General features: G+C 42.0%; 1 protein-coding gene across 3 annotated transcripts in view; it reads left to right on the top strand.

Annotated features, from left to right (window-relative positions):
* Positions 1-26,887, top strand: part of HEATR5A (HEAT repeat containing 5A) — a 285,493-nt gene that overhangs the window by 9,659 nt on the left and 248,947 nt on the right. For all 3 annotated transcript variants that reach the window (XM_029598984.1, XM_029598983.1, XM_029598985.1), the window contains exon 2: positions 9,329-9,523. In XM_029598984.1, the coding sequence (XP_029454844.1) occupies positions 9,398-9,523 (126 nt within the window). In that variant the 5' untranslated portion in view covers positions 9,329-9,397. The remainder of the gene's footprint in view (positions 1-9,328; positions 9,524-26,887) is intronic.

Consider the following 26,887-nt stretch of genomic DNA (forward strand, 5'->3'; position numbering starts at 1 on the left):
AGAGTCTGCTGGAGATCTCAGTCACACTGAGCTCCAATGGCAGCACTCTACTATTGCCTCCAAGGGAAGCAATGTTTTCACTGTTCTCTTCGATGACTTGACAGAGCACCAAAGAAGGTTTGGGTGTTTTGTTGGTTGGAGGATTTAAAGAGAGTATAGTAATAGGAGTATACTACCGTCCACTTGGCAAGAATGATGAGACAAACAATGAAATGCTAAGAGAAATCAGGGAAGCTAACCAATTTGGCAGTGCAGTAATAATGGGAGACATCAATTACCAAATTCCAAAAAATCTCTTAATGAATAACCCCACGAGGGAAATGAACTAAATAGAAATACGTGGTGTTTTTAAAGTATTAGAGAAAACTTTCACGCTGTACATGTCAAAATATTACTTTAGAAATATAAGGACCATCATACCACCCCGTGGTATGATGGTCTGGTTCAGTGACGGAACAGTGGTGCAATATAAGATGGCGGCCTGTCGAGGATATGCAAATGGCTTGAGACATGTTAGTTACATAGGCCTCAGCCATGTGGTGCGCTACCCTGCGGCAATTAGGGCGTCTTATTACATATTGATTTGGAATTTCAACCATGCCTGTGTTTTTGGCGGAGACAACGTTGATTATGTACTTTGACAGAGAAGCCGAGGAAGTTCCTGAGATGGTGAAGTCCTGCACGAAGATGGATCATCAGGCACTCTACCTTTGGTCTGTCTGAGTTCACATATTTAATTTGGTGATGGTTGCTGAACAATTTTGTATTTGATTTTAGGAGTGTTCAACAGTTACCTTTCACCTGTTTGCCTTCTGTAATATTTCTGGTTGCATTGAACATTGCTTTATGTGGGAAATGCACTTGCTATGGGAAGTAAGGGATGGCACCTGTTCGTACACAGTAATTGCTCTGGCTGTCAGGGAGGAGAACACTTGATTTTCAGAGGGTAATGTGGAAAAGGTGGGAGGATGTAGGGTGGGGGATTTAATGGGGTAGGATGGAGTTAGGGTACTGGGAAGAGGGAGAAGTTTTTTGCACTGTGACATAATTACTGTTTTTGCATTTTTGTTTTTACGGGAAATTGGTCAGTGTTGAGCACATATGCATTGATTCAGAGAGGACATCTGAGTGGGTAGAGACATTTCCATACATGGGCAAGAGGAAAGGAGATAAGTGGGTAGTGCTGGTGCAAGATGGGTCCTAAAATTCGAGCTCTGTCTTGGAATGTGGCTGGTTTAGGGTCACCTATCAAAAAGAAAAAGATTTTTTTCTCACTGTCAAAGATTGCAGGGAGACATTTTATTACAAAAAACACATATAACAGATAAGGAGCACAGTAAATTGAACAGCACTTTTTCAATCAAGTATTTTTCGTCAGGCACTTCCAGGCGTATTGGGGTAGCCATTTTAGTGCATAAAAGGGTACCTTTCATGTTGGATAAGTTTTGGGCAGATTCCGAAGGCAGAATGTTTATGATCAAGAGGAGCTTATATGGGAGACCAGTTGTTCTGGCCTCAGTATACGCAGCTAACCAATATGATCATAGTTTCTTCTCCAAGTTGGTGATTTCCATATCTGATCTTGGGTTGGCTCCTATCCTGATGGGTGGGGATTTTAATTGTATGGTAGACCCAGCAATTGATAGATGCTCCAGTGTCTTACGGAAGGGTATTCAATTTCCATGTGATATGCTTTCACTGGTGGACATTTGGAGGGTCTTGCACCTAGGAGAGAGAGACTATACCCGATATGCCAAGGCCCATGTGGTTAAATCCAGAATAGATTACCTACTGATATTAGTCATTGTTTAATGAGACGCATAAAGCACAGATAGGCAGCTTAGTGATCTCTGCTCAGTCTCATATTTTTTGTAGATTGGGTGTGATCAAAAGATGAATTCCCTTTTCCAATGGAGGATGCTGGAAATGTTGCATTTGGAACCGGATTTTAAAAACTGCTTACTTGATAAATGGGAGTAATATGCAGAGGCCAACAAAGAACACATGGCTACGCCTGTGCTGTTCTGGGAAACAGGTAAAGCTATGCTACGAGGAGATATTAACTATGCTGCCTATAAGAAGAAGCAAAGGAATAAGCAAATTTTGGAGCTTGAAAAAATTATATTATATTATAAAGCTCAGTGAAATAGGACCAATTCCACAGAGTGGAAAAATAGATTCAGGAATGCCCAGCACATTTTGAATGATCTGTTATTCTAGAAAGCAAAGTGTGCAATATTTGCCTTTTGTCACAAATTATTCCTACATGGAAATAAACCTTGACATAAGCTAGCTTCTTTGGCTAAACAGAGTTCTAAATCCAAATTTATTAGCGATATTGACAAAATAGATGGCTCTGTGGCAACTTGTACATTTCAGATAAGGGAGCTTTTTAAAGAATAGTGTCAAAAGATTTATACAGTGGAGACTTGTAATTTAGAGACCCAGAAGGAGTTCTTCTCAACTGTGAAACTGCCTCAGATTTCAGAAGCTCATGTTATGAAGCTGAATACCCCTTTTTCATTTCAAGAAATCTCACAATTGATTCAGGACTTAAAACCACATGAGTCACCTGGACCGGATGGTCTCACCTTTTTTTTTTTTTAAGTGTTTGCATGAACCATTTAGCCTTTATTTACAAGATTTGTTTAATTATATGATGCAGAACGCTGTAATTCCAAATACTATGAAAGTCGCAGCCATTGTAGTATTGCGTAAATCAGGCAGGGATGTGACAGACCTATTTCCTTATTGAACTTTGATGTTAAAATGTATGCCAAAATAATTACCAGTTGTCTTAAACAAATTATTCCTTCTTTGATTTCATGAGAACAAACAGGTTTTGTAGTTGGTAGGAAAGCTGAAACGAAAATTTGGCAACTATTGCTCTCTCTGGAAAAGAGTAGTAACTCCTTGGCAAAAGACCCCATGTTGGTAAGCTTTGTCACCAAAAAGGCTTTAGACAGGGTGGAATAAGACTCTCTTATTTTTTTTACACTGGAGAGCTTTGGGTTTAAGGGCCCTATTTTGAAAGCCATAACAATTTTGTATAGTGTATGTGTCAATAGATCCATCTCTTCAATGTTTAATTTGGGGAGGGGAACAAGGCAGGGGTGTCCACTATTTTGATCATTTCATCACTGGACCCATTGGTTCGCAAGATTAAGGAAAGATACAAGAGTAGTGGGTTTTCGTATAGGTAATCAAGAGCAAAAACTAATATTATTTGCAGATGATATGTTAATGACTTTGGTTCAAGCATATACATCTCTCCCACTGGTACTGGAGCACATCCAGAAGTTTGGAAGCTTTTCAGGGTTGAAATTAAGTTTGAACAAATCAGAGGCTATAGATATCACCAGCCAATTACAGGGAAACTGGGCTGATTTCCCCCTGGTGTGGGCAAATGGTACTATAAAATACCTGGGCATAAAGGTATACATAGTACCATTATAACATACCTCCTATGCTACAGGATTTTCAAATTAAACTTGTTAGTTGGAGTCACTTCCCCCTTTCCTTGTCAGGGAGTATAGCAGTGATTAAGATGATATTGATTCCCAAATTACTGTATGTTATGTTGAGGAAAGATATTCGCGTCCTTTATAGCTTTTGTTCTAAATTATTTTGGAAATCTAAATGGGCTTGAATGAAATTTAAGGATATTCTGGTACTGAATACAAATGGTAGATTAGGTTTCGCAGATATTCATCTTTATAACTTAGCATGCCTGTTAAAAATCTTAAAAAGTTGGTTGGTGGGGGCGGCTAGTGACTTGATAGTAGCCCTAGAAGAATATGCAAAATCTTATAATTTATTGTATGTGCTTCATGCCTCCAATGACACTCTTCTGCAGTATCTCAGTAAATCTTTAATTATAGGAGTTATATGGGATTGTTGGAAGTTTATCAGAAGTCATACAGGGCTGCCATGGCAGAAATCTTATTGTCTTCCATTAGTTGGCAACTCTGTTTGCTCCGGGCATGTTACACAGTGGTTTCTGTTATTACACAAACAGAGTGTGGATTGTCTCCTTCCTTTATTTAATTTACAGAATGGTAGTACATGCATGTTTGAGTATTGTGATAAATATTTACATTTTCTTTCCAGTGATTACATTACATATTTGCAAATTAGAATTTATATTAGATCATTAATGATCAATGACCCCTCTGGGCTAATAAATTGTCCATTTCAAAGGTTGTTACATTTATTTACAAAGAGACAGATATCAATTTTGGTGTTGTAAGAATTTATGCATAATAGTGCTGACTATAAGATTTATTCAGCAGCTGCTCTAGGATGATCAAGCGATTTGGCTTGGGATTTGTCAGATGATGATTTATCTAATTGTGATAAATGGGTAAGGGAAGCAGCAGTAAGCATAGCTTTACAGGAGACTCACTTTAAATTCTACATAGAATAATATTTTGGCCAATCAGGGTGTTTGCTGCTGGAATATTAAACTCAGATTTGTGTCTTAAGTGTAAAAAGAGATCAGCCACGCTTTTGCATTGCCTGTGGAGCTGTATAGCTACTCAACAGTTTTGGCAAAATATACTGATGTTTTGGTCCGATTATTAAGGACAGTGGAATTCTTCACGTTAGGAATTGTTGACCAACATCTGGGGATCAAGAAAGCTATTCAGATACTAATGATAAAAGGGGCATCTGGTGGCCCTTCGTCTTATTCTGTCTAGATGGCTGGAAGAGGTGGGGCCATCACTGGGAGCGTGGAAATAGTCTGTTAGACTTATATTTGCTGGAACATATAAATCAGCTTGGGGAGGATCCAAGAAAAAATGAATGAGAACTCAGAAAATTTGGAACCCATTCTTGTTGTCTCTCCTAACTAATTTGAAAGACAAAATAAAACTTTCTGGCGTTTAGTACATAGGGCCGGATTTTAAAAGGGTTACGCGCATAAGGTACGTGCGTAACCCTTTTAAACCCCCCCCCCGCGCGTGCCGAACCTATTTTGCATAGGCTCGGCAGCACGCGCAAGCTCCGGGACACGCGTGTCGAGGGGGGGCGTGTCGGGAGTGACGCAGCGTTCTTGGGGCGTGTCCAGGGGCATGTTTCCGGCTCGGGGGCATTTCGGGGGCGTGGCCGAGTGCCCCGACACAGCGGCCTTGTCGGGGCCTGCCGCACCGGCACGCATAAGTTGCTACTGCCCGGAGGCAGTAGTAACTTTTAAGATAAAGGTAGGGAGGGGGTTTAGATAGGGCCGGGGGGGTGGGTTAGGGAGGGGAAGGTGCAGGGGGGTGAATGGAAAGTTCCCTCCGAGGCCGCTCCGATTTCAGAGCGGCCTCGGAGGGAACGGGCAGCGCGCGCAGGGCTCACAAATGTGCACCCCCTTGTGCGCGCCGACCCCGGATTTTATAAGATACGCGCGGCTACGCGTGTATCTTATAAAATCCCGCATACTTTTGTTCGCTCACGCATAGATTTGTAAAATCTACCCCATAATGTCTACCTTGAGTATGCTAGCGCAGAATTAGCATTTCCATTAGCTTATGCAATTAACTCTCACTCGTCACTTACTTTCAATTCTAGATCTGTTAGTTTCAGATTTTTCTATTGTCAGTCTGTTTTTCACTTGTATATTTCTCCATGCTGTATTTGTTTGTTCCCGTTCTATGCTGCAATGAAACATGGCAAGCATCACTCAACAAGAGAGGGGGGGGGGGGGGTGAAGGGGAGGGAAGACTACAATAGGGGTAAAGATGAGTGGTTCTGAAGTAATATTAAGTTGCCCTAAGACTGAAGCTTAAGGAAATGTGAATTTTGAAGATTTCTGTGGTCAATTCCTATTTATCCTGTACTGGCGTTGTACTTTGTGAAGTTCCTTGTTGGAATTTATGTTTTGTTCACAATACAAAAAAAAGATCACAAACAAAAAAAGTGAGGTGAAAGAGGCTATTTTAGCAAAAAAATGTTCTTCCAAAATTGGAAGAAGGATCATTCTGAAGAAAATAGGAAAAAGCATAGCATTGTCAAATTGAATGTAAAACATTGATAAGACAAGCTAAGAGAATTTGAAATGAAGTTGGCTGTAGAAGCAAAAACTCATAATAAAACTTCTAAAAAAAAATATATGAAGCAGGAAACCTGCGAGGGAATCAGTTTGACTGTTAGATGATCGAGGGGTTAAAGGGGCTCTTAGAGAAGATAAGATCATCGCAGAAAGACTAAATTAAATCTTTGCTTCTGTGTTGTGGTGACATTCAGATGAACTGAACAAAATCATGGTGAAGATGTAGTAGGCCAGATTGACAAACTAAAGAGTAGCAAATCACCTGGACCGGATGGTATGCACCCCAGGATTCTGAAAGAACTCAAAAATGACATTTCAGATCTATTAGTAAAAATTTATAACTTATCATTAAAATTGTCCATTGTACCTGAAGACTGGAGGGTGGCCAGTGTAACTCCAATATTTAAAAAGGGCTCCAGGGGTGATCCAGGAAACTATAGACCAGTGAGCCTGACTTCAGTACCAGGAAAAATAATGGAAACTATTCTAAAGATCAAAATCACAGAACATATAGAAAGACATGATTTAATGGAACACAGCCAGCATGGATTTACCCATTTGTCTCACAAACCTGAAACATTTTTTTTGAAGAGGTTACTAAATGTGGATAAAGGTAAACCGATAGATGTAGTTTATTTGGATTTTCAGAAGGCATTTGACAAAGTCCCTCATGAGAGGCTTCTAAGAAAACTAAAAAGTCATGGGATAGGAGGCAATGTCCTTTCGTGGATTGCAAATTGGTTAAAAGTCAGGAAACAGAGAGTAGGATTAAATGGTCTGCTTTCTCATTGGAAAAAGGTAAACAGACGAGTGCCTCGGGGAGCTGTATTTGGACTGGTTCTTTTCAATATATTTTATAAATGATCTGGAAAGAGAAATGACAAGTGAGGTGATAAAATTTGCAGATGACATTAAATTATTCAGAGTATTAAATCACATGTGGATTTTGATAAATTGCAGGAGGACCTTGTGAGACTGAAAATTGGGCGTCCAAATGGCAGATGAAATGTAATGCTGACAAGTGCTAGGTGATGCATATAGGGAAACATAACCCATGCTGTAATTACATGATGTTAGGTTCCATATTAGGAACTACCACTCAGGAAAAAGATATAGGCATCCTAGTGGATTTTACATTGAAATCGTCAGCTCAGTGTGCTGCGGCAGTCAAAAAAACAAACTGAATGTTAGGAAGGGAATGGTGAATAAAACAGAAAATGTCATAATACCTCTGTATTTCTCCATGGTGAAACCGCACCTTTGAGTACTTTGTGCAATTCCGGTTGCCACATCTGATAAAAGATATAGTTGCCCTGGAGAAGGTACAGAAAAGGGCAACTAAAATGATAAAGTGGATGGAATGGCTCCCTTATGAAGAAAGGCTAAAGAGGTTAGGGCTGTTCAGTTTGGTAAAGAGACGGCTGAGGGGGGGATATGATGGAGGTCTATAAAATCATGAGAGGACTATAACGGGTAAATGTGAATCTGTTATTTACTCTTTTAGATAATAAGACTAGGGGCATTACATGAAGTTAGCAAGTAGCACATTTAAACCAAATCTGAGAAAATTCTTCACTCAATGCATAATTGTGTTATGGCCATTTTGGGCATATCGCACAACTTAACACCAGGAAAAAAGTTGTAGTTATTTCTGGCATTTAAAACTGTGCGATATTGCCCCTCATTTTAATTAATCCCACCGAAACCCCTCCCTAATTCCGCCCCTTCCAAAATTTTGCATTCACGCTGGGCAGTAGTACTATTATCACATGCATTATGGCATTAACACATGTGTTAACGCATTATCGTGTATGTTAATGCCATAATGCATTTTGATGAATGACCCTATTAGTGAGAGGCTGAACTGGTGGCATTCAAGAATGGAGCTACTTATAGGACAGCCAAACAACTGTCCTATACTTATCCAGCCAACTTAGCCAGATAAGTACTGATATTCAGCCTTATCTGTCTTAATTGATTGGATAAGTGTAGGACAGTTATTTGGCTGTTTTATAGCTAGCTGGATAAACTTATCCAGCTAATTCTTAAGATAACCAAGTCCCTGTTGAATATCTTGGCCAAGTTAATTATCTAGATGGCGGCTGAATATTGGCCTTCTAGTGTTGAATAGATGTGTGCAATTCTTGTATCTTAGGTGGTGAATGGATTGAGTTTTAAGGGTAACTCAGTTTGGTAAATTAATCTGGTTCTCAGACTATATACGTACATAAGATTTGACATACTGAGTCAGACCAAAGATCCATCAAGCCCAGTATTCTGTTTCCAGCCGTGGCCAATCCAAGTCAAAATATTTGGCAGGATCCCAAGGGGTAGATTGCATGCTGTTTAGGGGTAAGAAGTGGATTTCTGCAACTCCACCTTAATGGTTTATGGAGTTTTCCTCCAGGAATTTGTCCAAACCTTTTTTTAAACGCAGCTATATTAATAGCTTCCACCACATCATCTGGCAATGAATTCAATAGCTTAATTATGCATTGAGTAAAAATACATTTAAAACTAATAAATGAAAATATATCACCTAGTAACTTCATTGTGACCCTGGTCTTTGTACTCTTTTTGAAAGAGTAAACATCTGATTAACATTTACGTGTTCCATTCCACTCATTATTTTATAGACCTCTATCATATCTCCCTTTAGCCATCTCTTCTCCAGGCCAAATATTTGCAGAGATGCCTGATGAATATTCACTATGGATATCCTAAATGCCAGGTTTGTGTGTGACCCTTGAGGGTCAGGGTTGTGCACTTCCGGCGTAGAGGAATACACAATAGGAGTCCAGATCTAGAAGCATCTGTTATAATAAATAGAGATGGACTCAGTTGACATGTTTGCTATCTCTTGAAGTAGTGTGACACTCTCTGCTAGCCTTACACCAGCAGTTTTATTTCCTCTAGATGCTGGTTTCCTTTTACATTTCTTTTCATAGTGATAACTGCAAGTCAAATCTGCACTTACCTAGTAAGGCCAATTTAGTGTATTAAGAACAGGCTTGGTATATGCAGTTTCTACAGTTCGTCACTGGATAGAACTGATGCATATGTGCCAGCTAAATTTCTGATTTGAGAGTTACCGCCTCTAATGATCTTTTTGCCAAACTCAGTGCTGCTCTTTCCTTCTGATGCACCGACTAAAGTAGAACACGTAGTACTGAAAGTGATCAGGGCAGGTTTTCTGTCTGCATCTGGAATTAATAAATACCAAGCAGATAGTCTGTGATTAGTTTCAGATTTATACTGATGTGTGTCTTTGCTCTTTCTCTGTGCCCCCAGGTATGTTCTGGTTGGTGAATAAGTGCCAAGAGCTCTGATTGCTGGCACTGCAGTGAGGCAACCCAAAGCATGGAGGCCGCTCATAGTTTACTGCTCAATGAGGAGGCCTGCAGTCAGCTGGGGGAAGTTCAGAAAGCAGAGTTCATTTTGGAGTGGTTGAGATTTTTGGAGAAGCTGCTTGCCACCACCAGTAAGGTATGTAAAATAACATGTGAATGTGTAACTCGCTTTGAGCTCAGATTTGGAAGGTGAATAACTAAATCTAAAATCCAAATCTGAAAGAGAGACATCTGCTCATGGACCCCAAAGGAGCTCTGCACTATGCTAGTTCCAGCAGAATATGTCCCTAAATCAGTACACAGCAGCACTTCTGGGTGTAAAAATAATAATAATAATAATAATAATCCAAGGTATTCATGAACCCCCAGACTGCCGTGCGAGAAAGTTTATTCTTTTGGCCTTACAAATTACTGGTTTATTTGGATGCAGAAAATGTATACATAAGAACTAAATCTCTAAAAAAAACAGACTACAAAGAATGGCCAATCTCGCTTAAACCAAACTTTGTCTCTGTCTCGACCTGATTTCTAGTAAGGTCCATCAGCCAAGTCTCATACTTGCTTTCTGTCTGCGCCCTGCAAAGCCAGAAGTAGAGAGATTTGGAAATGCTGAGGTTTTGATTATATTTTTATAAGAATGTCACTACCAGTCTGTGGAGTAACATTCTATTACAAAGTTTTTTTAATAAGTTTTCAGCTATAATGTCTCCTCAGTGGCCTACTGTTATGTGGTTACCCTACTGACGTAGGCCAAGTATAATTATACACAAACATGCACAAGCACATACAAAAAAGCCAGCAAATTGCTTGCATTTGTAGTTAGATTTTATAAATAATTATATAGTTGGAATAGCCAACCAGGTGGGAAGGCTTCACTCGTTAGATACTAGTTGCTTAATTTTTTGAAAAGGCAGTTTCCTGGTAGTTTGGTATAAGAGCTCCAGATTTTGAAATCTGTTTACTAGAAAACTTTCCAGCCAGGGAGGCATTTGTCTTGCTGGATACCGGGACTACACAATGATAGAATATAACTTTGCCCTGTAGTCTTTGTTTTACAGAGATCCAAACGCATGCCTGAAACTGTCTTTGCACTGCTCCTTTTTAGGTTAGTGGCATGGGGCAGGCCTATTATACCTGCTCTAATGCGTAGTGTTGCATACAGGAGCGTTCTCTCCCACCTCGCATGTTTTTCATGTCCGGTATCTTTACAGGAGTTCCTGAGATTGGGCTTGGTTTCTGGCTGTTAAACTTTTCAGACTTGCCGTGCCAATCCGCTGATGTCTCTGCTCAGGTCCGTTTTAGCATGTTCACAATCTTCCCTCCCGGTGAGCTGCTGGCTGTTTGGGTTTATGGGTTTCTCCAGGCTGCGTTGCCCCCTCAGCTAATATATACTCGTATCCGTACTCCCCTGTCCCTGGCTTTGGATTTAGTAGCCTATTCTTTATCTCTATTGCAGGAAGTCTTCTCGAATTTACTAAGACTTGTCTTTATCTCCCACAAACTGGTGAGGCTCTTTCTGCAGCCAGGAGAAGTTGCATTTCTGGTGTGTGCCAAGCCCCCTCCTCTTCTCCCTTTTCCTTCTGTTTCTTTCTCTTAACTCCTCTGAGTTGAGAAGTTAGGATGGAGGCTTGGAGCTCCAGCCCTCCCATGCCAGAGGACTTTACTCCAGGGCTCCTTTTTTTGCTTCTGTTCTCTTCCTGTCTATTTCCTATTCTTTTCTCTAGGGTTAAACTAGAGCACTACTTGCTGTTCTGCTTGTCTGGCTTGGATTTAGCTAACTGCTAAACTACTTCCTTCTTTCCCTCTATGGGGGGGATGTAAATCCCATTAGCCAATAATGAAAAACAACTGGGAAAAGCACAAATTCTGAGCTTAGTGAGCCAAGAATTTGACTTGGAAACATACTCAAGCTGAGATAGGACATTCTTTGGTTCTATCCAGTGCACCAACTGTCTCGCCGGCTGGCTGCAGGTTTCCCGCAAGTCAAATTCATGAAAACTTAAGTGCTGTTTTATTGCTACTTTGATTATTTGTCTGGATCTGTGGCATTTCTATTCTTAGGTTTATATATACTGCCTTATGTGATGGCATCTTTGCTCTTAGGAATTTTTTTTATCACACCCTTAATCCCAGGAAGTCGGCAGACTGGTGCCACAGGCAGTATTAACCCTAAAGCATGCCTTCCTGTCAGATATCATGCAGAGATTAAAGTCCATCAATTGTGTTGGCAAAGCTTAAGAAAACAACGGTGAAGCCAACTAGATGAATAAATCGCTGATCAGCACTTACATACACATACGAGTTTAGGCTTCCCCAGAAGCAGGTACATATTTGGATTATAATCCCCAATTGCACTTTGTTGATTACAGAAATTGTACTAAAAATAGCATTCCTTATCATCCTGCTAGAACAGTCAAGACAAGTGGGTTTACTCTGCCATTTAGGTGATGGAGACAGAGGTCAGACCTTTTTCATGACATCATCACTGTTCAAAAGGGAGGTGCAGTATAGGCACTTGCCAGCAGTTTCTGTCTCTGTCAGGAGTGTCTGTCTCATGGTAGACATGTGTTGGTTTGGTGCAGCAGAGTTCCCAGAGCTTGGCTTCAAGCCTTGGCCTTGTTCAGCAGGCATTTTTGATCCTTGAGGAACGGTCTTCTTGAGCTGATTCCGCTTGTGGAAGCAGTGTTAGATCCCAGGGCTAATTTTTTCCTGATGGAACAGGCCTTGAGGGCTGATCCCAGGATCCATGGTGATCCTGGTTGATCACCTCTTGCAGGTGGTTCTCAGTCCTTTTGGTCCTGTAGTGGCAGGAGCCTCTCTAACAGTTGCCTCCCTGCCATGTCTTTCTCTTCTTTTTTATATCTTTCCTTTCCCTCTGCTTATGGAGAAGTCCTGCATAAAGTTTGTTTAAAGAAAAAAAAGCAGTAGCAAAGTCGGGAGCAAGGAGAAGACCTATTCAATGGAGAGAAGGGAGACTCTGCAGCTGCGGGGCTGGCTGTTTCTGGATGGAGTGAGTGCGTTTTTCAGGGAAGCCGCTGCCAGGTTAGGGGTTCTCCTGCTTAACTCTGTACCATCCTTAGGGATGGGGTTTTTCCCGACAGAGCCACATTTCTAATTATAGTGACTTCCTGTATATCCTGCAGTCCCAGGTCCCTGGGATGAATCGTGGTCGTAGATGTGCTGCAGGTGGGGCCTGGCACTTGTGCAGTGTGGCCCCATTTTTCCCCATGTGCAATGGGGACCTGGGGCTTCCTGTTGGGGAGGCTAAGATTTTGGGCCTCGTTCTTCCTAATTCCTCTACTTCCATTGAGCAGGGGGGTGCAGACAGCTGCTGCAACAACAGAGACTATACTACAGAGGCAGTGAGGCTGCCAGGTTACAACTGCCTCATTTTCAGGCCTCAGGCTTGCTTCTGAGATTTCTCCTTCCAGGGACCCTTGGCTTTCCCTGAAGGTGATGGCATTAAGGAGGTTCCTCAGGAAGTTGTTGGGCCCCGCTCACTCCATTATCTCTTTTCTCCTGAATGTGTGATTGTTATGCACCAGGCTTTCTGTCCTGTTCAAAGGCCTGGTGGGAGTGGTCTTCCTCAGGCTTCTGGTCCCTTACTTGTTGATTATTAGGGTTCCACTCTTAAGTACCAAGAGGGGCTTCTGAAGATTTTGGCTGGCCAGTTACTCCTACCTCCCCAGCATCCCTTAGTGGATCTGACCCAGAAGACAAGTATGACTTAGATATTTTACTGGAGTCTGTGGAAGAAGGGGTGTGTTCTTCCACAGACTCCATGGAAGAGGGCTCCTCAGTCATTAGACTTTTCCATAAGGAAGAGTTGTCTGCCCTCATTTCTTGAGTGGTCTTCTTATTCAGGATGTCAGACCCCAGTGTAGGAGTCTGGACAAGGACACCTGATCCTGGAGAGAATTCGAAAGCCTCCAAAGTCCTTCGCCCTCCATAAAGCTTTGAATTATATGGTGCTGTCAGAATGAGAATCTGCTCAAGGAAAGGTCAGAAAAACCATGTAACAGCTCTACTCACTACCTGCGGAGGACAAGGTTAGTCTCCTTTGGGTTTCTTTGTGGACACCTTGGTATTACCCATGAGACGCAAGACTACTATTCCAGTAGAAGGTGATAGGGCACTCAAGGACTGGAAGATTGAAGCCTTCTTAAAATAGGCTTTTTTGGCAACAGCCTTGGCTATACAATTCTTTATTTATGGAGGATATGTGGCTTGGGCTATGTTTGTTGGATTCAGCAACTCTGCGAAAGCCCTGAGTCAGCGAAGTTAAAGTCAAGGGTTGCCTTGTTAGCTGACACTATGTATGATTTCATTAAGAGTCTCTTCTCATTCAGTCGCCTTGGTTGTTGCAGCCTAAAAGTTGCTCTGCTTGCATAAAAGAGATGCAGAGACTATGTCTAAGGCCCGGTTCAGTAAGTAGGTCAAAGATTTAGAGGAGTCCAAGCTCCAGAGGCTCTCCAAAGGTAGAGACCATACAAAGCTGTGAGCCACTGGAGGCTGCCATTGCTTCCGAGAATCTAGAAGATTCCAACCAAGAAAGCAGTCTCCTTTTCAAGGGAGTTGTTTCCAGCATAGCAGGAGTAGGTCCTTTTAATGGGTCCAATAAACCAAGAAGTAAGCTTGCAGGGGCATCAGGGTGACATGTTCTTTACAATGAGATTCAGCAGGTCCATTCCAAATTAGTTCCAGTGGTAGTTGACTTCAGCTGTTCTATAGGACATAGACCCAAATCATGGCAGGCCATTGGTCCTAGATATTGTGCAGGACAGTTATGCACTGGAGCTTACAACTCCCATTTCAGATGCCTTTTATAATTTCCGTTTGCACGTTGATCATCAAAATGAAAATGGTGAAAGCCACTTTGGAAAGGCTTCAAAACTTGGAGGCTATGATTTCAGTCCTGCCCAAGGCCAGAGCCAAGGAAGAGATTCAATCTATTTTGTGACACCAAAGGAGGACAGTGCCTTTTGCCCTATCATGGACTTAAAAGAAGGTCAGCAGGTATCTCTGCATACCCTGCTTCAGAATAGAACTCCTTTTTTTTTTTTTCTTTCATATTGGAGATCCTTTCTTCCTTGGAGCTGGCAGAAGCCTCCTTTCACATTCTCATTCGAGAGGTGCACCAGATCTTTCTCCAGTTTTGTGTCCTGGGGCAACACTTTCAGTTCAGGGCTGTACTGTTTGGACTTGCTATAGTAAAGCAAAAACTTTTGAAAAGCTCATGGTCTTAGTCACAGCAGATCTCCACAAGGAAGGCATTATTGTGCATCCCTGTTTAGATGATTGACTCATCCAAATCATTCCAGAAGACTTAACTAGTCTTGGGTAGAGTGGTCCAAGTTTTGAAATGGTTGGACTGGTTTGTAAATTTCTCGAAAAGCAGGTTGAAACCCTTCAGTTCTTGGAGTTTCTAGGATCCCAGTTTAATACCAAAATGGAAAGTCTTTCTAGCCCAGAAAAGAGTCAACAAACTGATGTCTCAGGTGTGAGCATTTCTGTCTGCAACAGTGCCCAAGCTGTGGGATTATCTCCAACTCCTGGGTTTTATGTTGGCTACCTTGGACCTATTCCCATAGGTCAGGGCATGCATGCAACCTCTCCAGCTTTTTGTTGTCTTTTTGGTCTCCCAGGTCTCAAAACTATGAGGCTTAGCTGCCTTATGTTTCAAAATGATGCCTTTTGATGGAATGGAAAAGGGTTTGAATAACTGACTAATGGAATGCAGACAGAATGGCTACATTGTGACTCACTCAAGCATTAGGATTCATGCCCTTCAAGTGGCAAAAAGAAGAAAAATATTCAGCAACGGAAGGTCTAAAAGAATTCACAGCATTGTCTGGTTGGTGTTCATGAACAAATATGGATTGTGCCTTCGTCAGTGCATATAGATTTCACAGAAACTGCCCAAAGAGCTTGATGAAAAGATCTCTTCGTTCCACAAATTCAATATTCAGCAGAGAATAAAGAATCATTTTGATATGAATAACATTAGTAATATGGATGAAACGCTGATAACATTTGATGTGCCTGGGAATCACACTGTAGCTGGCATTAGTGAGAAGGCCATACTTGTAAAAACAATGGGTCATGAAAAGACCCATTTCAAGGTGATCCTGTCTTTCCTGGCAGATGGCACAAAACTGCGTCTGGTAGTAATATTCAAGAAGAAAATGATGCCCAAGAACCTAAAAGTTCCAGCAGGCATAACCTTTCGGGTTCATCCTAAAGGCTGGATGGATGAGGAAGGAACGAAATGGTGGCTGTGCGATGTGTAGGGTAGGCGACCAGTTGCGGGACTAAGAAAATGACAGTCAGTATTGGTGTGGAATATGTTCCATGCACATATAACAGAGGATATGAAGGATGATATAAATAAAATGACAACCACGCTAGCAGTGATTCTAGAAGGTCTGACATCAATGCTCGGGCCGTTAGATGTCTATATCAACAAGCCTTTCAAGGACCAACTGCAGCATATGTGGCAACAATAGATGTGCTCTGCTCAAGCAAAGTTAATGAAAGGAGGGAACCTAATGAAACCAGATATTGATTTGGCAGCGAAATGGGTAAAGGATGCCTGGGAATCATTTCTACCAGAAATGGACAAGAAGTCATTTCTGAAATGTGGCATTAGCAATGCTATGGATGAATTAGAAGATGATTCATCTTTGTCTATGAAGATAAAGATGAATCAACTTTTTATGATGATTCAACAAATAGAGATAACGAAGACAATGTTTATGCTGATGACATCACCAAAGAACAGTTCCACGATTTATTCAGACATTCCGACAATGAAAAATCAGACTTGGAAGGATTTGAATGAATTGCTTTATTCTTTGTTTAATAAATAAATAAAAGTGATTTTCTTAAGTTGTTTCTTAGTATAATTTCACCTTCATTTCATAAGCCCCCCTAGGTTTTACCCTCGACTTATCCATGGGTCACGGAAATTTCTTACTTTTTGGGCCCCAAAATATCCTTGACTTATACATAAGATCAACTTATACATGAGTATATATACAGTAGATATTTTTATAGAAATTAGATTTTTACATAGAACTTAAGAGTACAAAATCAGGATTTTTTCTATACACTGTACCAGCACAGTGACTTCCTATCTGTGTATCTTTAAACAAACTTGCAGAAACCACAAAAATATCAGGTGGGTGGGAGAAGAAACATGAGCAATGTGAAGATATAATAGAATATAGTTGCTTTAGAATGTCATACACAAGTAGGATATGAGTTAACAGAAGAAAAGTGCTGACAAAAGCACCTGACAATATACAGATCTCAGCACATAACAGGAAAATATTCAACAGCTAACCACAAATGGAAAGTACCCTTGACCTTTTTCCTGAATAGGTCATGATGACCAAATAAGGTCTGACACTGAACAGAGCCAATGAGAGCTTGACAATGCATTCTGACATAGCCAGGTGTCAATCATGTATCTGGAAAGCTTGGCCATAACATGCCAAGCTGCCTAGCAACAAAAACATCAGCTAGTTATAAATCAGATACCTATGATAAGCTAAGCTCTGCCTGCGATAATCACATATAAAACAAAGGAAGATCAGGAAGATTGTAACAGGAAATACTGAGAACCAAAGATGCCGCAGAGGGTCCCGGCAGCAAAGAGGCATACCCCTGCTAAAGACTTGTGAAGCAACTAAATTTCAGGTGATATAAATCTTAAATGGGGGATAGAGTTTTCTGTTAACGGTTGTCTGACCAGCTTCACTTTGTAACCAATCAATGTGATAAACTTGTATAATAAATGTTACATGATTTCATTATTGACTCCTCTTCATTTCAAATCTGATAAAGTGTGACCTGGGATTTATTTATTTGTTTCAAGTATTTATATACCATCCTTCCACAATAGATCAGAACAGTTTATAGGATAAAAACATACACAATATATACAAAGAAAATAACTTACATACAGGTTGACAATGAAAAATCAGATACTGAAGAAGCAGTTAATTTCTGAAAGCTGATGTCAAAAGCTATGTCTTTACAGCCTTTTTAAATGCCTTAAAATCTGTCTGAATTCTTAGCTTGGGCTAGCTTTTGAAATTGCCCTCTCTCGAACTTCACTAAAGTGTGCACTCCAAATAGTTGAAATATCGAGTAATCCTCTATTAGCTGATCTTAATGTCCTCTGAGGTACATAAAAATGTAGGGATTCACTAAGCCATTTGAAAACATTTTATGAATTAATGTCAATACTTTGTAATGCATGCGATATTGACTCAGTAGCCAGTGTAAAGAGTGAAGTATGGATGTAATATGTTCATATTTTCTTGTGCCTGATAAAAAGCAGGCTGCAGTATTTTGACGCATTTGTAAAGACTTTAAGGAGCTATCTGGCAGGCCTAATGATAAAGAGTTACAATAGTCTGTACTTGCAAATATGAGAGTCTATAGGACCGTTCAAAAATCTTCCTGTTCTAGCAGTGGTTTTAAACATTTTAGCATTTGAATCTTAATGTAATGGTTATAGAATAGACTGAATTTGACAGGTCATTGACAACTTATTATCTAGGGCAATGGTTCCCAACTTCTTTTGTTTCATCACACACCTGGCAGAGTGGTCACTTCGTTGTGGCACACTACCCGCTTCCCCATCATCACTTTCTCTTCCTTCTCCCCCTACCCTTTGGCATCTTCAGCTTCTCCCTTTCCTCTTCCCCCAACATCATAATCATGCCTGTCCCCTGGTATCATCATCTTCTTCCCTTCCCTATCCCTCACACCCCTGGCATCATCATCTTTCCCCTCTCTCCCTCACTTCCTGGCATCAACATCACCTTCTCTATCCACCTCCTCATCCCTGGCATCATCATCGTCACCTTCCCTTTCTTTCTACCCCTTTTCCCCCACTCTGGCATTATCACCTTTTCTCTTCCACCACTATCAGCATCACCTTCCCTCTCCTACCACCTCTTCTCCCACCCTTGCATCATCATCACCTTCCCTCTCCTACCACCTTTTCTCCCACCCTTGCAACATCATCACCTTCCCTCTCCTGCACCCCCTGGCATCATCACCTTCTCTCTCCATCTCCTGACATCATCATCATCACCACCACTACATTCCTTTTCCTCCTTCTCCTCTCCCCCACCCTTTGGCATCATCATCATCTTCTCTCTCCTGCTTCCTCACCTCTGGCATCATCGTCATCAACTTCCCTCTCCCTCCATCCCTTTCCTCCACCCCCTCACATCATCATCACCTTCCTTCTCCCTCTTCTCCTCATCCACTGGCATCATTTCTTTCCCTCTGCCTCCAACCCTCTTCCCCATCCCCAGGCATCATCACCTTCCACCACCTCTTCCTACACTCCCCTCACATCATCATCACCTTTCCCTCTTCCCCTGACATCATCTCCTTCCCTCTGCCTCCACCCCTCTCCCTCTGTCCCCTGGCATCATCTCCTTCCCTCAACCTCCACCCCCTCTCTCTCCATCCCCTGGCATCTTCGCTTTCTCTTCCCTCTCCTTCCCATGCCAATCACCTTTTGTTCCATTTCCCTTCAATCCTGGCATCATGTGCCTTCTCCCTCACTTCCCGGCATCATTATTATCATCATCTTCCCTCTCTCTTACCCCCTGGCATCATCACCTTCCCTCTTTCATCATTAATCTTTCCCTTCCTTCCACCCCCCATTTCAGTATAAGTATTTTTGGAGTGAGTTTTCCACTGCACTGCTTTAACAGAAGGCTACTGCCAAATGCTGGACTGCACCTCCTGTATGATCAGTGATGTCACAGAAAAAGGTGTCTTTTCTAACTCCATTAGCTAGAAAGTGGAGTATACACACTTGTCTGGACTGCTTCAGCAGAAATGAATAGCTAAAATTCAATTTCTCCTTTGTCCATTTACAGTAACATTTCTGAATTTTGCTGTGTTTGGACTCTGCATCTTTAGAATGCTACCAGAACATTTTGCCTGTAACTTTCTAAGAGTTGGTGGATACCCATTTTGCACAGCGCACCCACCCTCTGATGTGGAGCCAGTCTTTAACTATAGCTAACATGCCCACTGTCTGAGTCTGTGATAATAAGTTCATGGCACTAGTATACAAAGTAGCCTCTATGATCATTTCTGACACTGAAGTCCACCTAGCAGTTGGCATTGATTGGACTCCCACTGTCACAGTTAGCCATGAACCTGGTGGATCTAGATGCCTGGCATTCTGCGTTATCTGAGCTTAAAAAGATTTCCCATCTCTATTCTCAGCCATTGTTTGCTGCTTGGTATAAAATCATTAGACTGCTGTAGGAGGAAGTGACGACATCGGGCTAGATGGCCACCTGAGCCCTGAGCTCCGCAGCAATCTCTTTTTCAACCACTCCAACAAGACTCCAAACGCTGCCAAATCACGTTCAAAAACTATAAAATTGAAGCGGAACGGGAGGCTGACACCCCGACCATGGCCGCGAAGCATAAAACAGTAGATTTCCGCTGTTTCTCATATAAGAAGCAGGGAGAACACATGGCTGGGGATGCCGATCAGGCCACGATCGGGGACTCTCCGGAGGACAACGTGGAAATGGAAGATCAGTTTAATATTACCTCGGAGGAAGCCCCCACACAAGCTGAATTCCGCTCCTGGTTCTGCAGCATATGCCAGGACCTTAAATCATACAAAAATGAGATGCAGGAAATGAGTGATCTCCACGAAGAACTGGCCACTTTAGAACATAGAGTGGATAACATAGACAATCGTGTTGAAGCCCAAGCAGAAAATTCTAAATATCTGACTGAGCTCTGTGCTGACCTGCAAGAAGAGAACGCCACTATGAGCTCCAAACTGGCTGATCTCGAGAACAGGGCAAGGAGAAGCAACTTGCGCTTTAGAGGTTTTCTTGAAACAAGGAAAGTACAGATTGCATGGACCTTATTACCCGGTTTTGTGCTTTTCTGCTAGACACCAATGGAGCATGTGACAGTGAACAGCAGGCTGTGATTAAACTCGACAGAGCTCACAGAGTTTTCAAGGCGCCCGGCACAGGAATCCCTAGAGACATATTGTTTGCTTTAAAGATTATACTAATAAAAGAGCAAATTGCGAACATAGCAAGGAGGCAGATGAAGTGGCCCTGGGAAAACCAGGAAATTTCTATATTCACGGACTTGTCCCAGGCCACACTCCAAAGTAGACAGGCGCTCAGGGAAGTGACGGCTTTCCTGAGAAAAGAAAACATCAAGTATCGATGGCTACACCCTTTTGGCCTCAGCTACACTTGGGACGGAGTGACCTAGTGGATAATGAATGTCGCAGAAGCTACCCGAATCCTAAAGGACCGCGGATTTGCACCCACTCCATCCACAGCTCTGGAGCTGAAGAAATTTCAGGCTAAACAACACCCACGATGGCAGAGGGCAAGTTCCAGAAATAGTCTGCTTAAGCAGAATTCTGATACACAGAAATCTTTGTTGGAAAAGACATGAGGATCCTGCATCAGAGACACTGATCTTATTCTGAAAGGGCCTTGTTATCCCAGTAAGCTCTTAACTGCTATTTCGCAGATAACTAACTCTAGATCTATTGGGGCTAGGGCTGTTGAGATCCTGCTTCAGGAGTTTTTCATAACATTTGTGATGTTAGGTTATTTGGCATTCTTCAATTTATATTCATATTATCCTGTTTGGTTTACATGTTCATATATAACAAAGCTGGGGCTGTCTGGACCATGACTTTTCCTTCCTCTAAAAGAAGGGGTATGCAAATTCTGTTGGGAGGTTATGACAGAACGGGGATAAGGTAAGAGAGTGGGAGAAAGGGCTTTTTCCGAGGGGGGGTAATTGCACAGATTTTTCGCTGGGCTTAAACACTGAAGTGGGGGGAGGTGGGCGACTTATGTCCTTTGTGTCAAGCATCCCAGGAGGAGGGGAGCGTTGAACAGGGCTTGGAATTCAGGGGGCAGGTGGTGGGTGGCAACAGGTGCGTATGCTTAGGTAATCTATGTGTACTTGACACCACGTATAGAGCTTCTGAGGAAGATATTTTGTGTCCTCATAGCCAAAACAGGAGATGGATACCTGAAATTTTGGTATGGGGTGGTTATCTTTTGTTCGAAAATGGCTATGTTTCGATTGATCTCCCTTAATGTTAAGGGACTTAATTCTCCGTTCAAGTGCCATGCTCTCTAAAAGGAATTGAGCAGTAGAGATGTGAATCGGAACCAGAATCGGATCCGATTTCAGTTCAGATTCACATCTCTATAGATGTGAATCGGAACCAGAATCGGATCCGATTTCAGTTCCGATTCACATCTCTATTGAGCAGTTTGCGAGCGGATATTATTTTCCTTCAGGAAACACATCTCAAAAGCAGATTCGAATATCTCTTGAAACATAATCATTACCCATACCAATACTTCACTCCCTGTGTTAAGACAGCTAAATTTACAGGGTTGGGTATATTATTTTCACAACATCTTGTGTTTGAACTATTTAAGTGTATTAAAGACCCCCTAGGCAGGTTTATTTTACTACATATAAAAGTGAATGGTCAGGATTATACGCTGGTTAATTTTTTACGCGCCCAACCAGGATTAAGGCGGGTACCTGATGACTCTGCACCATACTCTATTGCAACATATGCAAGGTCACCTACTCATAGGTGGGGACTTTAATTTAGTTCTCATACTTGTTCTGGATTCATCTAGAGGTCAGGTAACCACGTCATCTTCCCATAGACGTGAATTAATGGACCACTGGCAACTGTTAGATGTATGGAGGATGCATTTCCCGAGGTCTCGATCCTATACATATTACTCTGCCCCACATCAAAATCATTCGAGAATTGACTTCCTCCTGATCGACACAGCCATTTTTAACAGTGTGTCCAAACCAGACATATCCCCTGTTGCATGGTGTGATCATGCTGCGGTGACACTTGACATTTCATTCGCCAACTACAACACAGGGATGCAATTTTGACGTCTCAATGATTTCTTATTACTCTATGTCCAATTCAACAAATCCCTTACTGAGCATATTAAGGAATATATTGCTGGAAATGACAATGGCGATGTGCCACCACCTGTAGTTTGGGATTCCCTAAAAGCTTATCTATGGGGTCTATTGATCTCTAGGGCCTCATATATTAAAAAAACAAGACAATAAGGAAGCTTTGACACTCTGACATGAGATTGCCAGGCTCACTTGGGAGCACCAGAAGCTGGGGTCACAATGCATTTGGAGTCAATTGTCCAAACTCAGAGAAGAGTTAATGAGGCTAGAATCCAAGCAAATGGCGCACCTACTCACTTTAACTAAGCAGACACATTTTGAAGGGGGCAACAAAGCAGGCCATATCTTAGCCCAAAAATTGAAGAAATTGACTGTTCAAAACACTATAGCCAAAATTAAAGATGTGGGAGATAGTATCTTAACTAATAATTCAGACATATGACGCAGATTTCTATCATTTTATAGTCAACTTTATGCCACTGAACATTCTATTCAGTCTGACACAATAGACCATTACCTCGTCCCTACCTTTGCCTTCCTTATCTGAGGAAGCGCATCAAGCACTGGAAAAGGAGCTTTCCTCTGTAGAGATATTATCTGTGATAATAGAGTTAAAAATTGGCAAATTTCTGGGCCCAGACAGCCTATCAGCAAAGTTTTACAAACGCTTTGCCCCCCTTCATAGTTTCCTATCTCCAGAAGGTGTTCAATTATTTGAGGGGAAGGGGTGCACTTGCCCCTTATTCTAATGTAGCAGGCATAACTGTGCTATTAAAACCAGGAAGAGACCCAGCGGCTTGCGGATCATACCGCCCTATTTCCCTTTTAAACTTGGATCTCAAACTTTTGGCAAGGATCTTAGCTGGATGAATGAATAGATACATAACTACCTTAATCCATCAAGACCAGGCGGGATTTATGCCGGGTAGGCTTGCAGGTAACAATATACGCAAATTAATTAACATGCAGTGGTGGGCTCAACGTCAGAAAGCAGATGCCATTTTTCTATCAATGGATGCTGAAAAAACTTTTGATGTGGTCCACTGGCCTTTTCAGGTTCTTAAGAAAGATGGGCTTTGGCCCGGCATTCTGCCAGTGGATCACCGTTTTATACACCAACCCAAAGGCATGTCTGAAAATTAATGGGGGTTACTCGGATTATTTTACAGTGGGCAGGGGGACGAGGCAGGGGTGCCCCTTGTCGCCCTTACTTTTTGCCATTTTTCTTGAACCTTTAGCCACCATTATTAGAGGGGATCCTGAGGTTTCGGGGTTCTCAATTTCTCACCACACTTTCAAATTGTCCCTCTTTGCAGATGATATGTTTATGCTCACTGACCCTCATCAGTCCTTATCTGCCATAGAGAAGAATATTAAAGAGTTTGGTGCAGTATCAGGATTCAAGGTGAACTGGGACAAATCAGAGGTTCTTAACCTTATCTGTAGCCATGAAACAGTATGCACCTTGAAACAACTACATCCCTTTCTCTGGGCCTCGCAGAAAGTAAAATATTGCGGCATATATTTATCTAACAACCCCAAAGACTTATTCCATTTGAATTACACCCCGCTTCTGAAGAAAGTGTTTGCTGTCTTAGACCAATGGGATAGAATCAATTTATCGTGGCTGGGGAGTATAGCTACTATCAAAATAAACCTGCTATCGAGGTTGCTTTATGTTTTTCAGTCTCTGCCCATATCGATCCCCAATGATATGCTCAAACAATGGCAGAGAAAAGTTTTTAGTTTTATTTGGAAACGGTGACTTCCCAGTGTTAGCTGTGTGGTTCTCTACCAAACCAAGACAGAAGGGAAGTTGGAGATACCCAATCTTCTTTGTTTTATGTGGCGGCACAATTAAAACCTCTGGTGGTGTGGCATCAAGCAAAAGAAGTTAAACATTGGGTAACTATAGAACAAACTACGATACCCACGATGCCTTTGGCAGCCTTACCATGGCAACCTAGGAAAACATGGCGTCCCTGTCCTAATATGCTTCCTACCACCCAACATACAATGAATTTATGGGACAAATGGAAGACTAAATTAGTGGGGAATAAATCATATTATTTTTTAGCACATTTGTTCCATAACCAAAATTTCCCCCCAAGCCAACCACTTTCTTCTTTTGCGAGATGGAAAGAACAGGATATCCATTGTGTTGAACATATATTGGGGGGGGGGGGGAGCGGGGGTATAGTGACCTTTGAGGTTTTGTGCCAGGGTAGGAAGTTGGGGCCTCCCGAATATTTTGCTTATCTCCAACTTCATCATTTTTGGCAGAGCACCAGGGTGACCATGGCGCTCGCTCTCTCTTGGGAAATCTTTGTTCGAGGGTTACTGTTCCACATCCATTTCTCTTAAAGGCTTAATCTCCAAAATATATAAATTACTTAACGTGCGGCTTTCTTCTCAACCGGCTCATATTAGGGTATGGGCTAGCGATCTTCCCAGGAATTTTACACAACAAGATTGGGATATGGTATTGGAGCAAATTAATAAATCTTCAATTTCAACACTGCTGGTTGAAAACATTTATAAACAACTGTTCAGATGCCCGACTGGCGAAATTAATCCCTCGCTTTGATGACAATTGCTGGAGAGGGTGTGGTCATCTAGGTACATATATCCATATGTGCTGGTTGGGAAATTGCATTCAGCCATTATGGAAACAGATAGAAATCCAGATTTCTCAGATATTACATACTACTATACAATTGTCAATGAAAATGGTTTTATTGAATGTATAGAACATATGGAAATGACGGCAGAAGAAGACCAAGCGGCCCATCCAGTCTGCCCAGCAAGCTTTGCACATTTTTTTCTCATACTTATCTGTTACTCTTGGCTCCTAGTAACCTTTTGGTTCTATTTCCCTTCCACCCCCACCATTAATGCAGAGAGCAGTGTTGGAACTGCATCTATGTGAAATATTTAGCTTAATTAGTTAGGGGTAGTAACCGCCGCAATAATCAAGCTACACCCATGCTTATTTGTTTTCCCAGACTATGTAATTCAGTCCTTTTTGATTGTTGTCTGTATATATATCCTCTTTTCTTCATTTCCCCTGCCGTTGAAGCAGAGAGTTATGCTGGTTATGTGTGAAGCATCAGTCTTTCTCCCTTGCCGTTAAAGCAGAGAGCTATGCTGGATATGCATTGAAAGTGAAGTATCAGGCTTATTTGGTTTGGGGTACTAACCGCTGTAACAAGCAAGCTACTCCCTGCTTTTTTGTGAATGCAATCCTTTTTTTCACATTCATTCACGTCCTCTAGACTTTATGGATCCACAGTGTTTATCCCACGCCCCTTTGAAGTCCTTCACAGTTCTGGTCTTCACCACTTCCTCCGGAAGGGCATTCCAAGCATCCACCACCCTCTCTGTGAAGAAATACTTCCTGACATTGGTTCTGAGTCTTCCTCCCTGGAGCTTCAAATCGTGACCCCTGGTTCTGCTGATTTTTTTCCAACGGAAAAGGTTTGTCGTTGTCTTTGGATCATTAAAACCTTTCAAGTATCTGAAAGTCTGTATGATATCACCTCTGCTTCTCCTTTCCTCCAGGGTGTGTACATATTTAGATTTTTCAGTCTCTCCTCATAAGTCATTCGATGAAGACCTTCTACCTTTTTGGTCGCCCTTCTCTAGACCACCTCCATCTTGTCTCTGTCTTTTCAGAGATACAGTCTCCAGAACTGAACACAGTACTCCAGGTGAGGCCTCACCAAGGACCTGTACAAGGGGATAATCACTTCCCTTCCCTGTTCGTACCAGGATCAGTCCAGACTGCTGGGTTATGCCTCCCCTCCAGCAGATGGAGTCAGAGAAAAGCTGAAAAGCTCTCTCTATGCAGCCCAGCATTCTTGTTTTGCCGACTTCAGATCGTTAGACATTATCACCCCAAGGTCTCTCTCCTGCTCCATGCACATCAGCCTTTCTCCCCCCATCGAATACAGTTGATTCGGATTTCCACTCCCCATATGCATGACTCTGCACTTCTTGGCATTGAATCTCAGCTGCCATATCTTCGACCACTCTTCCAGCTTCCTTAAATCCCGTCTCATTCTCTCCACTCCTTCCGGCGTGTCCACTCTGTTGCAGATCTTAGTGTCGTCCGCAAAAAGACAAACCTTACCTTCTTTCCCTTCCACAATGTCGCTCACAAAGATATTGAACAGGACCGGTCCCAATACCGATCCTTGCGGTATCCCACTTAACACCGCTCTCTCTTCAGAGAGAGTTCCATTTACCAACACACATTGTTTTCTGTCCTTCAACCAGTTTGCAATCCAGGCCACCACCTCGACACTCACTCCTAAGCTTCTCATTTTATTCACCAGTCTCCTGTGCGGGACCGTATCAAAAGCTTTGCTGAAATCAAAGTAGATGACATCGAGTGCCCTTCCTTGATCCAATTCCTTGGTTACCCAGTCAAAAAAGTCAATCAGATTTGTCTGACAGGATCTTCCCCTGGTGAATCCCTGCTGCCTCTGGT

Source organism: Rhinatrema bivittatum, chromosome 4, assembly GCF_901001135.1.
Source record: "Rhinatrema bivittatum chromosome 4, aRhiBiv1.1, whole genome shotgun sequence".
In the NCBI taxonomy this organism is placed as follows: Eukaryota; Metazoa; Chordata; class Amphibia; order Gymnophiona; family Rhinatrematidae; genus Rhinatrema; species Rhinatrema bivittatum.